General features: G+C 42.2%; 1 protein-coding gene across 5 annotated transcripts in view; it reads left to right on the top strand.

Moving 5' to 3' along the window:
* LOC122562784 (solute carrier family 2, facilitated glucose transporter member 11-like) overlaps positions 1–19,531 on the top strand; it is a 51,612-nt gene that overhangs the window by 18,716 nt on the left and 13,365 nt on the right. For 3 of the 5 annotated variants that reach the window (XM_043715964.2, XM_043715963.2, XM_043715962.2), the window contains 3 exons: positions 2,513–2,700; positions 5,435–5,545; positions 19,440–19,529. In XM_043715964.2, the coding sequence (XP_043571899.2) occupies positions 2,513–2,700; positions 5,435–5,545; positions 19,440–19,529 (389 nt within the window). Of the gene's footprint in view, positions 1–2,512; positions 2,701–5,434; positions 5,546–6,906; positions 7,010–19,054; positions 19,072–19,439; positions 19,530–19,531 lie in introns of those variants that run through there. The other 2 variants (XM_088000141.1, XM_088000142.1) reach the window with 2 other exon arrangements.

Below are 19,531 nucleotides of genomic sequence, written 5' to 3' on the forward strand. Positions count from 1 at the left end.
GTTCCTCCATTAGCACACTCTTCACATCATAGTGACACAGCTTTATTTATTTTTATAATTATGGTTTATGAAGAGATTTTTATTTTGTTTATCTGCCTGCAATAGATAATGAAGATGGTACTTGCTTTCCAGTAATTGAGAGGAAAGAAAATCAATCACTTCATTGTCTGAATACACCGGCGGCACGGTGGCACAGCAGTTAGCACTGCTACCTCATAGCGCCAGAGACCTGGGTTCAATTCCTGCCTGAGGCAACTCTCTGTGTGGAGATTGCACATTCTCCCTGTGTCTGCTCTGGTTTCCTCCTACAATCCAAAAATGTGCAGATTAGGTGAATTGGCCGTTCTAAATTGCCTGTAGGGGATGGGTTGTGGGTCAGTGTGGACTTGTTGGGCCAAAGGGCCTGTTTCCACACTGTAAGTAATCTAATCTAAAACCTCTGTGGGAATCTTTATGAAAATAAATCACTTCATTGTCTGAATACACCTCTGTGGGAATCTTTCAGAATTTCTTCACTGAAAATATGCTGTCCATTTCTATTCCTTCTGTCACAGAACAACCTCCAAAACTTCATGATAAACCGCATTGGATATCTGCTAATCCAACTAACATAGTGGGGACAATCAGTTAATGGGGACTGTAAGAAATCTGAAATGTTTTATCCAAGCTTAAATTAATATTATTTTTCTCAATCAATTAGTTAGGTAGAAATATATTTACAAGGATGTTGTCAGGGTTAGAGGATTTGAGCTATAGGGAGAGGCTGAACAGCCTGGGGTGTTTTCCCTGGAGCGTCGGAGGCTGAGGGGTGACCTTATAGAGATTTACAAAATTATGAGGGGCATGGATAGGATAAATAGACAAAGTCTTTTCCCTGGGTTGGGGAGTCCAGAATTAGAGGGCATAGGTTTAGGGTGAGAGGGGAAAGATATAAAAGAGACGTAAGGGGCAACATTTTCACACAGAGGGTGGTATGTGTATGGAATGAGCTGTCAGAGGAAGTGGTGGAGGCTGGTACAATTGCAATACTTAAAAGGCATCTGGATGAGTATATGAATAGGAAGGGTTTGGAGGGATATGGGCCGGGTGCTGACAGATGGGACTAGATTGGGTTGGGATATCTGGTTGGCATGGACGGGTTGGACCGAAGGGTCTGTTTCCATGCTGTACATCTCTATGACTCTATAAATCATAGATATCCCAATGCAGTTTGGAGCAGGATCAGCTTCTCACGTCTGCTCTACCATTCCAGATCATGGCCAATCATCTACCTCATGCCGTTTTTCCATGCCATCACCATATCACTTAGTGTGCGTAGTACCTAGCAGTCTATTGGACATACTCAATAAGTGAGCTTGCACAGTTCTTTGATATAGAGAATGCCAAAAATTCATTACCCTCTGGCTGAAGATATTCCTCCTTATCTCAGTTTGAAATGGCTTGCCCTTTGTTTTGAGACTGTATTCTAGACCCTTCAGCAGGGGAACATCCTGTCAGGATCCGCTGTGTCTACCTGTTTAGAATTTGTTACGTTTAAGTGAGATCAACTCTCATTCTTCTTAACGTTAGATTAATCCAACTCTTAATCTAAAATAATACCATAACAATGATTCAGTTGCTTTTTAGATAGTTTGCGGGGTTGGAGGGTTTGAACTACAGGGAGAGACTGAATAGGCTGGGGCTGTTTTCCCTGAGCGTCGGAGGCTGAAGAGTGACCTTATAGAGGTTTATAAAATCACAAGAGACATGGACGGGGTGAACAGCCAAGGGCGTTTTCCAAAACTAGAGGGCAAAGGTTTAAGGTGAATGGGGGAAGATTGAAAATGGACCTAAGGGGCAATGCTTTCACGCAGAGGGTGGTGCGTATATAGAATGAGTTGCTAGAGGAAGTGGTGGAGGCTGGTACAATTACAACATTTCAAAGGCATCTGGAATAGGAAGTGTTTAGAGCCCACCCCCCTCGCATTTATCTCTCCACCCCGGAGGCTCCCTGCCTTCATTCCTAATGAAGAGCTTTTGCCTGAAATGTCTATTTTCCTGCTCCTCGGATGCTGCCTGACCTGCTGTGCTTTTCCAGCACCACTCTAATCTAGACTCTGATCTCCAGCATCTGCAGTCCTCACTTTTGCCTAGTGTTTAGAGGGGTATGAGCCACATGCTGGCAATTGGGATGAAATTCATTTAGGATATCTGGTTGGCATGGATGGGTTGGATCGAAGGTTCTGATTCCATGCTGTACATCTCTATGACTCTATGACTTGAAGGAGGAAGCAAGTAACCAAATTCATCTACAGGTATTTTGCATGAATGCTCCAATGCCTTTAATTGGGAGCTTTGTGAACATCCAGACATGTAAATATGCTTGATTCCAGTCACTACCTCATCAGCCAACCTCTTTCAAATCCTTTCACGGTTGAACAGGAGCATTCTAAGAAAGGTTATCTATTCTAATTAGAGTGGAATAATATGGTCTCATTGACCCTCTGCTAATCCCAACTTTCCATTTCTTTAGCATTGAGGAAATTACGTGGAGAGATCAATTTCAATGCCGAAATGGATGAAATGCTAGAGGAGCAAAAAGCGCTTGAAGGTCAAAGGTCAAAGAAATTGTGGGATCTGTTCCGAGACCGCTCTGTCCAACGGCAATTGATCATCACGTTTGTGCTGGGTAGTGCCATGCAGTTATGTGGGAATGATGCTGTAAGTAAGTCTGAGGTCCACTGGAGAATTACCTAAAATGGCCCCATTTTAATTTTTTTCTTTAATTGTGAATCAAAATGTAAAAACAAAGGCCTGTTTTAAAACCAAGGCCTGTGGAAAGAATTGCTGCACTTTTGAAATCAAGTTATTGGAACTCATTTGAGTTTAGTCTGCACTGTTGCTTTGCAAGATGTCAGGAAGGTCAGATAGATTGTAGTGGCACCAGGATGTGTGTGCTGTGAGATTCGGCCAGCAACAGGTTGCTGACTGGTTTGTCAAATTGTGACCAGCTGTGGATGCCAAAGGTCATTAGTCTGGTAACAGCTGTCTGAGTGAACAGTATAGAGGCAGAAGGTTTCTAGACTGGAAGAAGCGGGTATGTTTCTATAGTTCTGCAATAAAAGTACCTAAGCCATTTATTTTCTCCCATCAATTGCTGCAAAACCTGCTGACTTTAACCAGTAACTCAAAGACTTTATAATTAGTATGCCTCCTGCAAAGAAGTGAAAGAATCTGGAGCAGAAGATCAGAAAACAGAAGGTCATGGTAAGCAAAAACATTGAATCCTGAGGATTCACGCTTTTGAAGTGTGTTTCCCAGTACTATTTTTCTCCACCCATAACACCAATGTACTTGTACATGCCTGGGTGTTAGAGGGGTTTTAAAAAGGGGACAGAGCTCCAACTAGTAGAGTTTTATGTTGAACATTCATAGATTTGTTTGTTTGTGGCCAGGATTTATTTATTTGGTGGTAACTAATGGTTCTTGTTAGGTACAGGAGCCTGGCCAGAGTTTTCTGTTAACCTGATTCCAGTAAACAGGCAAATTGAGGACATTGCATAATACAATTAAATCATTATCTTTTCTGGCAACACCAGTACTGGGGATTAGCAAACGGAGAAATTTCCCAAATTTCCCATAATAATGAAACACTATCTCACTGTACTAATGTACACCTCCATCTGAATATGCTCATCAGTTGGGGTTTTCTGGATGCTGAAAGACTATGTTGTGTTTTTGCCTTGTCTCTGCATTCCATCATCAGGTGCTCACTGTCTATCCAACAGTTGGTCATGGTAAAAGACAAATGTTGCACAAAAGCTAGTAGGAAGTACTAGATTCCTGTGTTTATTTAATAATATGCATACGACCCTGTGTGTAACAAAATGATCATAAAAGTGCTCTTTCTTTCAAGTGTTCTTGCCATTACTCCCTCACTGCTTTCATTGAATTGTAGAATCCATACAGGTCATTTGATCCATTGTGTCTGCACTGACTCTCTGGTGAGCATCGTCCTATCCCTGTAACCCCCCATTTACCATTGTTAACCCACCAAGCCGACACACGAGCCAATTTAGCATGGCGAATCCACCAAACCTACATATCTTTGGATTCTAAGAGGAAACCCACACAGACAGTGGGAGAATGTACAAACTCCACACAGACAGTTATTCAAGGCTGGAATTGAACCCAGGTACCTGGCACTGTGAGGCAGCAGTGCTAGCCACTGGGCCATCCTTTCTTGGATTTCCTGCTGACTTCTTGCTAACTTCACCCATAAGTTGTTCTCCGGTGTCAAGTTCCCAGCCTAACTGTTAACTCTGTGCAGAATCGAGTTCAAGCAATGCCAGGCATGAGGGAGGTGGTGGTGGTTGGGGGTGGGGTGGGTGTGGGAGGTGGAAAGTCTTCTCTCCCACAGATTCACGGGTGGCATGGTGGCACAGTGGTCAGCACTGCTGCCTCACAGCACCAATTCCCGCCTCAGGCGACTGACTGTGTGGAGTTTGCACATTCTCCCCGTGTCTGCGTGGGTTTCCTCCGGGTGCTCCGGTTTCCTCCCACAGTCCAAAGATGTGCAGGTCAGGTGAATTGGCCATGCTAAATTGCCCGTAGTGTTAGGTAAGGGGTAAATGTAGGGGTATGGGTGGGTTGCGCTTCGGCGGGTCGGTGTGGACTTGTTGGGCCAAAGGGCCTGTTTCCACACTGTAAGTAATCTAATCTAATTGGGTGGCCTGGCTTTCTGGAGTCTGGAAAGTGGAACAGCGTGGGAATCGTTTCGAGTGGGGGGCCTGAAACAGAGCAGGGTCTTAAGTTTCCACAGTACCCAAAGCTGAGTCAGTTAATTAAGCATTGACTACTTGTGGATGAGCCAGCAGCCCACTGGTAGACCTTTGGGAGGCATTGTAGACCTGGGGAAATAATGAATGCAAAAGGTATTTTTAAATGTCAGTGGATTTGAGGAGAATGTGTTTTGAATGACTCATTAATATGTCTAATCAACTTCCTGCTGTCAGCTGGTGGAGTTCCTGTGTTGGGCCCTTCCTGTGCCAACACTAAATATAAAGCAATTCATTTACTTATGAAAATTAGATGGAGATATTCCCACACACTAATGGCCACCATGCCTGCTCTGGTGAGCTCCATTAAATTCCTCCCTCTGTGCATCTAAGCACATTTACAGAATAGCTTTACCTTTTTAAGCCTTGTTATAAGTAAGCAATTGGGTATGCACTATTTCAATATGTAGAAGCAACCACCACATTGTAGGAAAAGCTGATTTTGTACAGAAGACCTTTATAGAATAAGATATTTAATTAATGTATGCATGTGAGTTCATCGTTAGGCTCCAAATTTTATTTACACTTTATCTACTGATTACAAGTTTTCTGTATTAATAGAGCCTCGCTATATTTTGTTGGACTCGAGAAATTTTGACACCTTTTCTTTCCACCAGACATATACATATGCTGTGTATATATTTAATGCTGCTGGAATTCCTAAAGAAAAGATTCAATATGCCACAATTGGAACAGGGTGCTGTGAGTTTACCACTTCACTAACAAGTGTACGTATTGTTTTAATTCCTATTGTGCTCCACAGTGAAACAATTTCTGTCTGATTTCTTCATTTTGTTTAGTTGGGTATCATTCACTTATTTTCAACGTCTGATGTTCCCTTTTCTCCCCACCAGAATCAAACGTATTGATCTGCATTCAGCTTCTTTGATTTTGACTCATGATCAGTTGGTGTATCTAATACTGTGAAACTTAGAATTACTCGAGTCTCCTGTCCCTTCTCAGAGTCTAAACGGTAATACACAATTGAAAATATGTTATCTTATGGATAATGTGCAAGGTAATGCGGTGGTTCTCAAACTAGAGTCTGTTGATTTCTGAGAATCTGTAGAGGTTCTATGGACCTTGTAAAGAGACTGGGATCAAGTGCAGCCACCACATGAGCAACACAGTGTGATTCACCTAGGAGGAACGCACACAAGGAGAGACAGATAATGCAGTGAGAAACAGACACACCTATCCCACTGATTTATGCAAGTAAATAACCATTTTTCTAAATTCATTATTCAACATAGTATGAAAGCGCTGCATGTAAACAATCATATAGTGTCATAATTAAATGGGACTACTGATCAATTTGAATTCCATTTTAACCAGATAAAGTTTGAGAGTCTCTGCCTATAGCTCAAACCCTCCAACCCTGGCAGCATCCTTGTAAATCTTTTGTGAATCCTTTCAAGTTTAACAACATCTTTCCGATAGCAGGGAGACCAGAATTGAACACAGTATTCCAGAAGTGGCCTAACTAATGTCCTGAACAGTATTATGACATGGGGTAAACTCTCCTGCTTAATTTAAAACTAGCAACACAGAAAAGATCTATCTTGTGCAGTAGTCTGTGAAAATTCGATAGGCCAAGAACTAGTTAAAGTAAAAATTAACAAGTTTAATTCTTAAAGTATAACAGAGAATACTTAACTAACAACTATTAACAAGTCCTTACTCTAACCTATCTTTTACCTTCCCTTATATACTAGTCCGATAAAACTCCAAATTACAATTTACAAAATAAAACTTCTTACCTCAATACCAGGCAGCTTTCAGTTCTTCTATGTGGATATTCCTGTGTCCTATTTTCTTCTTCTTAGGGATTCTGCTTCACAGGTTACTGATCGATAAAGGGACTTTTCAGAGAACTATTTTTCAGGCCGTCTTTTTACATGCTGGTAGTTTGGCAGTTCTCCGATCAACTGTTCAATTTTCCCCAGTCTAGTACCCCCAAAGCATCGGATTGTATCATTGGCTTTTAAGATTGTCAATTTACTAAATTCAAACTGGATTGGAGTTTGGTATTTTTGGGGGTATAATTTAAACTGATTAGCCTAATTCAAATCTGTTTTGTTGTTTCCAGGCAACCAGCTACCCTAGCTACCCCAGTAGCTGGAGTTCATGTTACATTGTATCTTATTGAGAACACTTGGTGCTGTCACTGCGAGCTTTTAAGTCTCTTAAAGGTACAGTACACCCACATCTTCATAATAACAGCCACAACATGACATCCCAACTCTTATACAGTACTCTGTTAACTGACAAATTAAGGCGAGCATACCAAATGCCTTCTTCACCAATACTTGTGACTCTACACTCAAGGAACTATCCACCTACACTCCAAGGTCTCTTTGTTCAGCACACTCTCAGGGCCTACCATTAAGTGTATAAGTCCCGCCCTGATTTGCCCTTCCAAAATGCAGTGCCTCACATTTATCTAAATTAAACTCCATTTGCCACTCCTCAGCCCAGTGTCTCATCTGATTAAGATCCCGTTGGACTCTAAGGTAACCTTCTTCACTGTCCACTACACCTCCAATTTTGGTGTCATCTGCAAAAACACTAACCATTTCTCCTATATTCACATCAAATCCTTTACATAAATGACAAAAAAGCAGTGGACCCAGCATCAATCCTTGTGGCACACACTTGGTCACAGGCAGGGCATGATTGGCATGGGTACTGGAAGAATTCTGAGCAATTGGACTTATACATTTTATGGTAAGGTCTTGGAGAGTGTTGCTGAACAAAGAGACCTTCGAGTGCAGGTTCATAGCTCTTTGAAAGTGGAATCAGAGGTAGATAGGATAGTGAAGAAAGCATTTTGTATGCTTGCCTTTATTGGTCAGAGCACTGAGTATAGGCATTGGGAGGTCATGTTGCAGCTGTACAGGACATTGGCTAGGCCACTTTTGGAATAATGTGTGCAATTCTGGTCTCCTTGCTTTGGGAAGGACGTTGTGAAACTTGAAAAGGTTCAGAAAAGATTTACAAGGATGTTGCCAGGGTTGGAGGATTTGAACTACAAGGAGAGGCTGAATAGGCTGAGGTTGTTTTCCCAGGAGCATCGGAGGCTGAGGGGTGACCTTATAGAGAATTATAAAATCATGAGGGGCATGGATAGGATAAATAGACACGGTCTTTTCCCTGGGATATGGAAGTCTAGAGCTAAAGGGTATACGTTTAGGGCGAGAGGGAAAATATTTAAAAGGAACCTAAGGGGCAACTTTTTCACACAGAGGGTAGTACGTGTATGGAATGAGATGCCAGAGAAAGTGGTGGCGGCTGGTACAATTACAGCATTTAAAAGGCATCTGGATGGGTATCTGAATAGGAAGGGTTTAGAGGGATATGGGCCAAATGCTGGCAAATGGTACAAGATTAACTTAGGATATCTGGTTGGCATGGACGAGTTAGACTGAATATAAGAAAATAAGAGAGTGAAGTGTAAGGTTAAGGGTAGCCATGGGGATCAGAATGGGTGTAGTGGAAAGAACAGGAATATGAAGGAAGATTGTGTAAAGAGCCAATCTTCACAGGTGGTACTGAAGAATGGAAGGGAGTTCCAGATGAAAGAGGAAGGCCATCCACATTGATGGTGGAAAAGGTGGAGAGAAGGAGGGTAGAGAGCAGCCAAGTTAAATGACTACTTCTCTTTGAATTCACAAAACAAGACTTCATGGAGAATGTACAGTTCATATGAGAGGGGTCCAAGATGTGTTTGCACATGTTCCTGCACAGCACAAAACATCCAGCTTAGCAAAATGAAACAGTAATTGAAAAGTACTGTTGCACAAGCACTCAGGTCTAAGCACTGAAGGGATCCACTCACTGAACAATAACAGTGAATAAGCTCTAAATCCTAACATCAACATCCCAACCATTCATTGAACTGCAGAGGGTATCTAAAACTCACCAACCATCATGATGGTGGTTATCCTACATGTAGCTCTGCAGTAGCATTCCTAATCCATGTATCTGAACATTAAAAATGGGGGGATGAAACTATTATGCAGGCTGTTGATTCTAAGTTGGTAGATCTGCATTGCAGGGGATAACAGAGGTCACCAAGAGTCAGATTGAGCTAATTGTAGCATGCATGGAAAGTAAAGAGATCTTGCATGACAGAATGAGGAAAAGGAAGTCATGCGTCATGGAAGATGCACCTCACCCTGAAGAGATGGGTGCAAGCTTTTGCCAAATGCATGTGCAGCCTGAGAGAGACCCAAAAAGCATCACGACTGTGTCAAGATCTCAAATGGAAAGCAACTATCTCATTCCTGCTGTTTCTTTACAGATTAACACTTTCATGATAGATCTTTGACTAATTAACTGTAGCAGCTGCACTGGCATTACTGAGGTTAAGGAGGGTGGGGAAAGATAGGAAGAATGGCCAGTGCCAATAGAACCAGAGACATAAAGCTCACCAGGGGCCATTGTGGGTGAGCATGCAGTGCCTGGAAACAGGAACCACTGTCTTCAGTACAGCTGATCAGTGTACTGAGGCAGGATAGGTGTGGCCACTACCTACGGATGATTAAGACGTAGTGCTGAGACCTATTTGCATGACTAAGGATGCTGTCACTTATATCTGCTACTTTGTACAGGCAGATCTGTGGGTTACTGGCTTCAGACACAACCCGTGGCACTAAAGATCACAGCAGCCTTAAACTGCCTTGCCCTTGGCCCCTCTCAAACTTCATCAGGGGGCATTTGTGGCATCTCCCAATTAGTAGCCCACAAGTGAGTTCACCATTACACTTTACAAGAAAGCACTCCCCTTTGTCCAGTTCATCGTGGACCCAGAGAGCCAAGGTGCCCAGATCTGCAGATTTTGCAGCTGTCTCTGGGTTCTCTCAGGTGTAAGGAGCCATCGATTGCCGTGAACTCAGAACTCCAAGGCATCATCCAGCCAGATGCTTGAACAGAAAGAGACTTTACTCCCTCAATGCCCAGTTTGTTTGTGATCCCCACAGACATCAATTCCTGGAAGTATATGCTTCCTATCCATTTTGCACAACTCCCTGGTTCCTCAACTATCGCTACCTTCACCATATTGTTATGACACAGAGGTTGAACCTCTCTGTCAATTAAAACCAAATGCCCAGAAAAGTTTACCTTGCTTCGTAATCTGTTAAAATCTGAGTGAACAATAGAGAACTCCTAAGTTCCACTATTTAAAGAAAAAAAATATTTTCCTAACTCTAATAGTGAACACTAAACAAAAGCTATTCACAAATCCAAGCCCCATTTTCTTTATTACTTACTGTCAGACCTCAATTGTATAAAAATGCTGTTCCAATTATCAACCATTACATTGACTTAATCTCAAGTCCATTCGGTCTCTGTCTTCTCCGCTGTCTTCAATCTTCTGTCTGCTGATCTCCCAGGTCATCTTCTTCTTACTGCAAGTATGTTTTACAGGAAAAGGTACCTTTTTGATAGAAAGTGTCTTCTAATTTCTTTGAGAGCAAGATATTACATGTGCAGTTAGCTCTCCAGCTCTAAGGCAGCTCTCTGCTGATCGGTGGCAGTTGCTCTCTGACCAAATTTTCAAAATGCTTTGGTTTTATACCCCATCATCATTATTTTCATTGGTCCGATATTGTCAAAACAATAAACTTAACCTCGATTGGGATTTAGTATCATGAGCATAATTTAAAGTAATTGGTTAAATTTGAATTGTTGTCAAAATAGCAACCTAAACTCGGGGTATTCATTTAACAGCCAACTGTTACATGTATTTATTTTGGAACAACCCGTTTCCCAGCCTTTCCATTTGGGCAGCTAAGCCTGCACTTTAAGTTTACTTCAATATTCAGAAAACACTCTCTATTTTAAAGTGAACATACACTCATTCGACTTTGTGACTATACCATCTCCATGGCTGTGGCATGGAGAACCAAAAGGTATAGTGCACAAAACTCAGACAGAGGCTGATTAAAATAAAATCAGGGGATGTCAGCTTTGCTACTGTTGCTCATCCCTAATTGACCTGAAGAAGGTGATGGCGCTGATTATACATTCACGGGAGCCATCATTGAACAGAGAATTGACCTTCTGAAACTGTGCTTCTATCGCCTGGACTGCACAGCTGGAACACTTCAGTTCTTGGCTGGACAAGGTCTTCAAATTAGTGACTGTTCAGTGCGCCCTGCACAATTTAGCTCTACGATGGGGTGAGAATTTAAAAGATGGGGAGATGGACCAGCCACCTGACTACAGATGAGAAGAAAGGGGAAATCTGACAGCGATGCTGAGAGAGGCAACAGCGATGTTGAGGATGCTGAAGAAGTCCGTACAGTAGCGAGACAAGACAGATATGTCCGAGAAACCCTGATAGTGGCTAGATTTGAGGGTGATTAGCTTTGCATTAACGTGTGAGCAATCAGCACTAGAAGCCAATTATGGCACAGAGATATTCCTGCCATCAAGGAATTGCTCGCTTTAAATCTAAATGTGAAAATACTTTATTTGCAATTAATTGAAACTTAATTCATTCCCTTGACACCAATAACCTCCTGTTCAATTTCCTAGACAGAATTTGTTTGGAATAATTACAGAGTATGCGCTTCTAAGACTCAAACCTCAGTGAGTTACAGGCATTCTTCCATGAGACAGCATAAATGGTTAGAAGCTTTAAGAGATTGAAAGTGACCACAGAACTGTCATACAACATGTTATAATTGTGTCAAATGTCTCGCTGTGCAGAAAGTTGAAATCCAGGTGCTCAAAGTGATATCAGAGTTGTTTAATCTTTCTTTTCATACTGCCATTTCCTGGTGCCATCTTGGCAGTAAAACTTGAGGGCATTGTAGCACTGTGGTAGTGTCCCTACCTTTACGTCGTAAGGCCTGGATTCAAGAGCTACCTACTCCAGAGTTGTGTGATAACATCACTGAAGGATTCATTGGAAAATATAAAAAAATTGTAGAGTGGGTATATAATCGGCTAATGAAGTTCAGCACAGATCAAAGTAAGGTAGTACAGTTTGGTCGGAAGAATAGTGAGGTCAGTTATTACTTGGAAAAGTCCAAGATGAAGTGAGGTAGGAAATAAAGGTCATTGGAGTACAAAAAGCACTAATTATAGAAAGTTGCACCACAGGTTAGTAAAGTTACAAACCAAGTTTGATGCCAGGCTTTATTTCTAATGGGACAAAACTAAAAAGTCAGGAAGTTGTCCCAAACCTGCAGCCAATCTTATAACAACTTAAGTGTTGCTCTAATTGTAATATCATAAAAAAAGGATGTTGGACCACTGAAGAGGGTGCAGTGGAGATCAACAGGAATGATACTAAAAATGTGTGGGTATACATTTCAACGGAAGATTAAGATGCTGGCTGTCTATTCTTGATAAAAAGAAGGCTGCAGGGTGAATCAATAGAGGTATTTAAAATCATGAGAGGTTTGGATAACATGGATATAGAAATAATTATTTCTGTTGGGGGAAACAGCATAAGTAGAGACCATCAATATAATCAAATGCACTGTATGGTATGTGTATACTTTAGTGTATATGCATATTTATTCTGTGGTTGTACCATCCTATATAAAAAAAGGCCACCTTTTCGTCCTTTTGATTATATCTTATGCCCATCCATGATGTTTTGATGACTGATACAGCTGCTCAAGTGTCTTTGGGGTTCCATTGTTTTCCAACTTTTCATGATTTAGGTAGTATCATATTCTGTCCATTGAAATTAGATAATATCATATTCGTACGCATTGAAATCTATTTGCCTCAGTTTTGCGCTTTCACTTAACCAATATTTCTTTGTAAAGTTATGCTTCAATGTATTGCTTACAAGGCTACTGATCTTTGAGTCATTGATAAATATGAAGCTTTTTATTCCATCATTTATAAATACAATGAATCACTGATGACCCACAACAGATTGCTGCAGGAAGGCGCCAGTAATGTCCAGTCAATTAGATTACCTGAACATCATCCTTACTCTTTGTCTCCAGATGATCAGCCAATTATTGAATGGAACAGGTCAACAATTTCTTGCAATAATTTCAACTTCAACAATAGCTAACAGTCGCTTTCAATACACTTTATCCAGTACCTGCTGTTTAAATGCTACCCAGGGACATTTCACTGTCCTACTTTATGGTACCTCATTCAAAAATGTAATCAAGTTCATTTGGCATCACATACTCTTCAGTAATCCATTTCTAATTAAGTAAGGGGATGGCTTAGTGGATTTATCGCTGGACCCAATCAATCCAGTAGTTCCAGTAATGACCAGAGGTCCCAGGTTCAAAGTCTGCTATGGGAAAAACTCATTAATTCAATTGAACTGAATTCAACAACAATCTGGAATTAAGAATGTAATGATAACTAAGAAACCATTGTCAGGTGAAACCATCTGGTTCATTAATGCCCTTTACAAAAGGAAACTGCCATCCTTATCTGGTCAGGTTTACATATGACTCCATACCCACAATTTGGTCAACTCTTAACAACCCTCTGGGCAATCAGGGCTAAGATCAATTGAATGAATAAAAAAACTATACTGAAACTGTCTATGATTTAATATTGAGCAAGTGGCCCAAATAGATTATGAATCACATTAAGTTTCAGAATCATAACTCAACTGCATGATGACATGTCATGAAGTTTAGAATAGATTGCACATTGAAGTCTGTGTTCTGCTATTATCTAACTGGTGTAAGAGTTTTGAAAAAATATATTTTTATTGAAAATAAAGAAAATGTTTTGGCTATTAGAACAAATACTAAACAAAACAATTCGAAACAATACAAAGGAACCCACTAATTACATAAGTAAATAATAACTAATAACTAACTAATAAGTAATGACAGTAATAATAATAATACCACTCAATGAAACAAAGTAAAAGCCCTTGACCATCGAGAGCATAAGTTTATATATATCCATGTGTTTGTAGTTCCTTCTGTCTGGATACCAGATTCATTAAACAGAATCGTCATGGCCATGTAAAGGCCCTTATTAGTACGGCAGACACATCTGTACCCAAGTAGTCCAGAAAGGGCCGCCATGTCTTACAAAAATTCTCAGTTTTATGGTGCACCATACTTGTAAGGAAGCCCAAAGAGATGTGTTCCATGGCTAGCTTATGCCATCCCGTCAGTCCTGGGGTTTTTTCGGACACCCACCCTAACTGAATGTTCTTCTGCAAAAAGTGAGGATACTGAAAAGCCTTTTTTTGATGCATGATTAATGGAAGTAGATTATCCAGGCCAAGAAGAAGAGTCACCGGTTCCATCTCCACCTCTATCCCCAAGATCCCCTCTATTTCACCTACCACAGCTCTCCAATATGCCCACAGCCTGTGGCAGGACCAGAGACGATGAGTGAGCATGTTCACACTCATCTTGCATTTAGGACACATCGGAGATGCTCCCGCTTTAAATTTTGAAGGCGGCCTGGAGCCAAGTGGACCCTCTGGAGAATCTTCAATTGCTGGGCCTGTTACAAATGGAGATCCTCCTGGCTTTTTCCCAGATATCCTCCCATACTTTAGAAGAGATCTCAACGTCAAGCTCTCTCTCCCATACCTTACAGAGCCATTCGGTCTCGTCCGAGGGGCCCTCTCCCAATGGGTGATAGACATTGCATTCAGAAAATGTGTTCTCAGCACTCTGCACCCACTGCTCCATGTCAGATCTATAAGAATCAGTTCGGCATGGTGGCACAGTGGTTAGCACTGCTGCCTCAGAGTGCCAGAGACCTGGGTTCAATTCCTGCCTCAGGCGACTGGCTGTATGGAGTTTGCATATTCTCCCTATGTCTGTGTGGGTTTCCTCCCACAGTCCAAAAATGTGCAGGTTAGGTGAATTGGCCATGTTAAATTGCCTGTAGTGTTCGGGGAATGGGTCTGGGTGGATTGCACTTCAGCAGGTCGGTGTGGACTTGTTGGGCTGAAGGGCCTGTTTCCACACTGTAGGTAATCTAAAAAAAAAGAAATGTGGTCTCTTTTTGTATGAAATTCCTAATTTGAAAAAAATGGAAGAGGTCCCTACTGGGCAACTTGTATTTCCGAGCCAACTGGTCAAAAGACAGCAATATATCCCTCTCGAATAAGTCACCCAAGCAAGACACACCCCTAGCTGCCCAAAGTTTAAACCAGAGTCCATCATCCCCAGCTGAAAACCCAGCATGCCAACTATGGGTGTAAAAAAAATGTTTTGGCGATATTGCCCTCAGTCTGACACATTGCCCTCCATGGTTTAACACTATTAATAACTATTGGGCTATGGCAATATTCCTTAACTCTCCTCATTTTGTCCAAGAACAGCTTGCCTGAGTTGCTTTGATGTCCAACTATAGTAAGTGAGGGTCCCCCTGGGCCCAATCATCCACGTAAGATAGCGACGGGCTTAACTGTTAGCTTTTGTTATCAGGGAGGTCCACTCCTCCCAGTCTGTGGAGTAGCTGCAGTTTAGTCAGTTTAATAAGGGATCGCTTGTGATACCAGATAAAGGAACTGAACCAGCCGTTCAGTCTTCTAAATGTTTGCTTAGCATAGAGGTAGCATTCACGTAGGATACATCAGGCGGGGGAGAATGTTCATTTTTAATGAGGGCTGTCCGACCTAACCAAGAGATTGGAAGCGCCTCCCATCTTTGACGGTCTTGTTTGATTCTGTCGAATAAATGGGCCAAATTGGTTTAATTAGCTGATCAAAGACGGGAGTAATGAATATACCTAAGTAGAGAAAGCCCTCCGGTGACCATTTAAAGGGAAATCGAGATTCGTCCTCAGGGCCAGGTATTTTCAGGAGACCCCCAGGCCTCTGATTTCACAAAGTTCATCCTGTAACCTGAAAAGCTGCCAAACAAATTAATGTATTGTATCAGATGAGGCACCGAAACTGTTGGGTTTGATAAAAAGACAAGAATGTCATCTGCATACAATGCAATCTTATGTGAGTTTGTCTCCACTCCTGGAGCAGATATGTTGGGATCCGTTTGGTGACTGAACGACTGGTGGGGGCAATACAATGTAAATTGCAGTGGTGATAAGGGACAGCCCTGTCAACAGCCCCTAAGGATATTGAATTGCTTGACCACACACCATCGGTGAGAACTGCGGCAAGAGGGTCACTATACAAAACCTTTACCCATCTGGTAAAAACCTCACCCAAGCCAAACCTCTTTAAAGTATGAAAAAGATAGGGCCACTTGACTCAGTCAAATGCCTTCTCTGAGTCTGGAGAGATCACTAATCTCTGTAGTGATCGTTATTGACATACCTGGATCATATTAAGTAACCCATTGACATTATTCAACGATCTGTGACCTTTTCTAAAACCCGCCTGATCCTTCTTAATGATGGAGGGCAACACAGTTTTTAGTCTTAGTGCAAGAGACATTCATAAGTGAGATGGGCCTATAGGAAACTCAGTCCTCTGTGGCCCTCCCTTTTTAAGAATAACAGAAATGTTTGCCTCTCTTAAAGATGTGAATCGTTAAACATACTAAGCATCAGTCCTGACAGTATATTTATAAATTCCTTATAAAACTCACTGGGAAGTCCACCAGGACGACTCGCCTTCCCATTCTGAAACTGCCTCACAGCCTTCTGCACCTCTTGCACTGACAGTGGGGTATTTAAGGAGCGGTCACTCCCGGGAGGTCCAAATTCTTAAAAAAAAACTCCATCCCATCCTGCCCATCCTCACAACTTTCAAACTGGTGTAGTTCAGCATAAAATTTCTGATTTGCCGCGTTAACCCTTTTAGAATCCATGGGTTAAATTTCCAGTGTCTTCCCTGATCGAGGTAATGGCTTGGGGAGCACTCCTTCATCCCGTCAGATATGCTAAGTACTTGAGGAGAAAGTGAGGTCGGCAGATGCTGGAGATCAGAGCTGGAAATGTGTTGCTGGAAAAGCGCAGCAGGTCAGGCAGCATCCAGGGAACAGGAGAATCGACGTTTCGGGCATAAGCCCTTCTTCAGGAATGCTGAAGAAGGGCTTATGCCCTTCCTGAAGAAGGACTTATGCCCGAAACGTCGATTCTCCTGTTCCCTGGATGCTGCCTGACCTGCTGCGCTTTTCCAGCAACACATTTCCATGCTAAGTACTTGCCCAGCTTATGCCCATGCTCAAACAGCCTTTGATTTGTAAATGTAGGCTGTCTGTATGAGCGTGGAGCTCAGTGTGGACCGAAGTGCTGTGATCCTCTGCAGTTTAGTCAGCGAGTGCCTATCAAAGTCTGTCATTTCAGCTGCCTTCAGACATGTTTCGAGCAAGTGTTGCTGCTCACCCTTCTGCTGTTTCTTACTGGCAGAACAGGAAATAACTAACTGCCAAGCATAGGCTTTAGTAGTTTCCCAGAGAATGGATGGATTGCTGGCTTAATGTCTAAAAAAGCCCTGAATTCAGTAGAAAAGGATTCAGTAAACTTGCTATCCTTAAGGATGAAGGGATTCAGTTGCCAGTGCCTCGAACCTACCATAGTATCCTTATTCTTGACCATTAGATACACTGGAGCGTGATCAGAAATAGTGATATTGCCAATTGTACATGACATCACCCAGCCCAAATGCACTGTGGACGTCCAAAGGAGATCAACCCTAGTAAGGCATTTGTGTGGATTCGAGAAAAATGTAAAATCCCTGCCAGTAAGGTGAAGGTGCCTACAAACATCTACCAGTCCTAGTTCAACACACATCCCTTAATTGCTTACATCGTGAAGAAGATATTGGGGGGGCCTTTGGACATTCTGTCTGCCGTAGGATCTATTAGACAATTAAAATCCCCCCCCAACGATAATACGCTGAGATGCAAGGTTAACCAGTTTAGAAAGTGCATCCATCAAGAGCTTGAGGGTGTGGGCTGGGGGACAATAAACATTTAAGATTCCATATTCTTCCCCATTTATCAAAGTTTTAAGGATTACAAATCCCCCGTGTGTGTCTTTAATACACTCTACCAACTTAAATGGGAGATTCTTCCTAACAAGTATGTCCAGCCCCCACTCCGAGTATTGAAAGATGAGAAATAAACTCGGTCATACCTGCGTCATCTAGGTGTGTTTCTTGCAATAAGGCAACATCCACCCTCCCTTTTAAGACTGGAGAGACTCCCCTTAATGTTCCAGGTACACCACTTGAACACATCCTTAGCCATAACCCTCTATAGCACCATTTAGACTCCTGAGAGGGAGAACTTGAACTCCAAATCGCTGAGCTTCAGTACAAGAAAGTCCACAAAACACAAAAACGACATAAACTTAAAACAGATACAACCCACAAACCTACAAAACTTGCAAAAACTATGAACACCAAAAACGGAAAAACGAAAAAACACCCAAGGCACTGATTAGAAGAATTTACAAGATTAGTAATATACACAAGTAAGTTAAAAGTAAATATATCACCCATCCCTTGGTATAACTTAACTTAGAAATTAAAGGTAAATACTCTATCCATCTCGAGCATGATTTAACGTAACTTGTTACAAACAAAAGGAAACTCCACCATATCCTCTCTAAAGAAGGACAAACCTGAACAACTCTGTTATCTGTTCCTTTTCAATCATCCGGCTTAAGTCAGCGTGTCCACAAAATTCCTCACTTTCTCTGGCGAGCCCAATAAATGTATAGTTCCATTATGATTAATCCGAAGCACTGCTAGATATCTTAGAGAGTACTGGATCCCAAGCTCTCGCAGTTTCTACTTGATGCTGTCACAGGACTTCCTTTTCTGAATCACCGTCACTGAAAAGTTTGGAAAAATGTGACTCTGGAGCCCTCGCACACCAATGCCCTCAGATTCTTCCCTTGGATTCTGGAAGCTTCCATGACTCTCTATTTGTCTTTATAATGATGGAACCGTACCAGGACAGGGTTAGGACACTGGTCCATTCCTGGCCTTCGTGCTGTGACCCGGTGGGCTCTCCCGATCTTTATCCTTCCCCTTTCAGCCTCCAAACTAAGGAATTCCGGGAACCACTTCTCAAAGAATTCCACTGACCGCTCACCTTCTGTCTCCTCCGGCATGCCAACAACACAAAGATTCTTTCTTCTGTCCCTGTTCTCAAGGACATCCACCGGATCTAGCAAACTATGGACCTGTAGTTTCCAGGGCATTAATCTGACTCTTGGATGAATCAGCCTCTGCCTCCACCCCCTGTGGCCCAGTGTTCGAGCTCATCAGTCCTTTCCCCCAGGTCTTGCAGCATAGCAGAGACCGGGGCCAGCTTTACCTCTTTGTTTTCTTCAATCTGCTTCCCCAGGACCCCCTCAACCAAGGCCTGGTGAGTAAGCAAGCCCACCGCCTCAGTGGATTGAGTCGCGGCCCTGACCCTGGGCGAACTTCCTCCTTTTTTGGCATTCTCCCGCAGCAAAAACGAAGGTAAGTGAAATTTGCAGGTTCTGTAGCTCTTTTACTGCTTTTTTACTCACAGTAACATGGACGGGTTCTACCTCTGACCTGCCGATATTGTGGCATGGAGCCCAGTAAACACGATCCTCCTAGGTCACCGCCATCTTGGATCCCCTGGTGTGGGGGTTTAACAGATTTGCAGTTCACTGCATCACTGCTTGTTGGTTCCAATGAAAGAGTGTATTGAAAGAGGTGCGATCAGCTGACCTATTCTAACAGCAACTTTCCTTCATTAGAACCTATTTATTGACCGGCTTGGGCGCAGAAAACTGCTCAGTTTGATGGTTGGTTCGGGAATATTGTTCAGCATCTCACTGACTCTCCAGGT

The sequence above is a fragment of the Chiloscyllium plagiosum genome, unplaced genomic scaffold, assembly GCF_037043375.1.
Source record: "Chiloscyllium plagiosum isolate Xiang-an unplaced genomic scaffold, Cpla_swu_hap1 HiC_scaffold_24, whole genome shotgun sequence".
Classification (NCBI taxonomy): Eukaryota; Metazoa; Chordata; class Chondrichthyes; order Orectolobiformes; family Hemiscylliidae; genus Chiloscyllium; species Chiloscyllium plagiosum.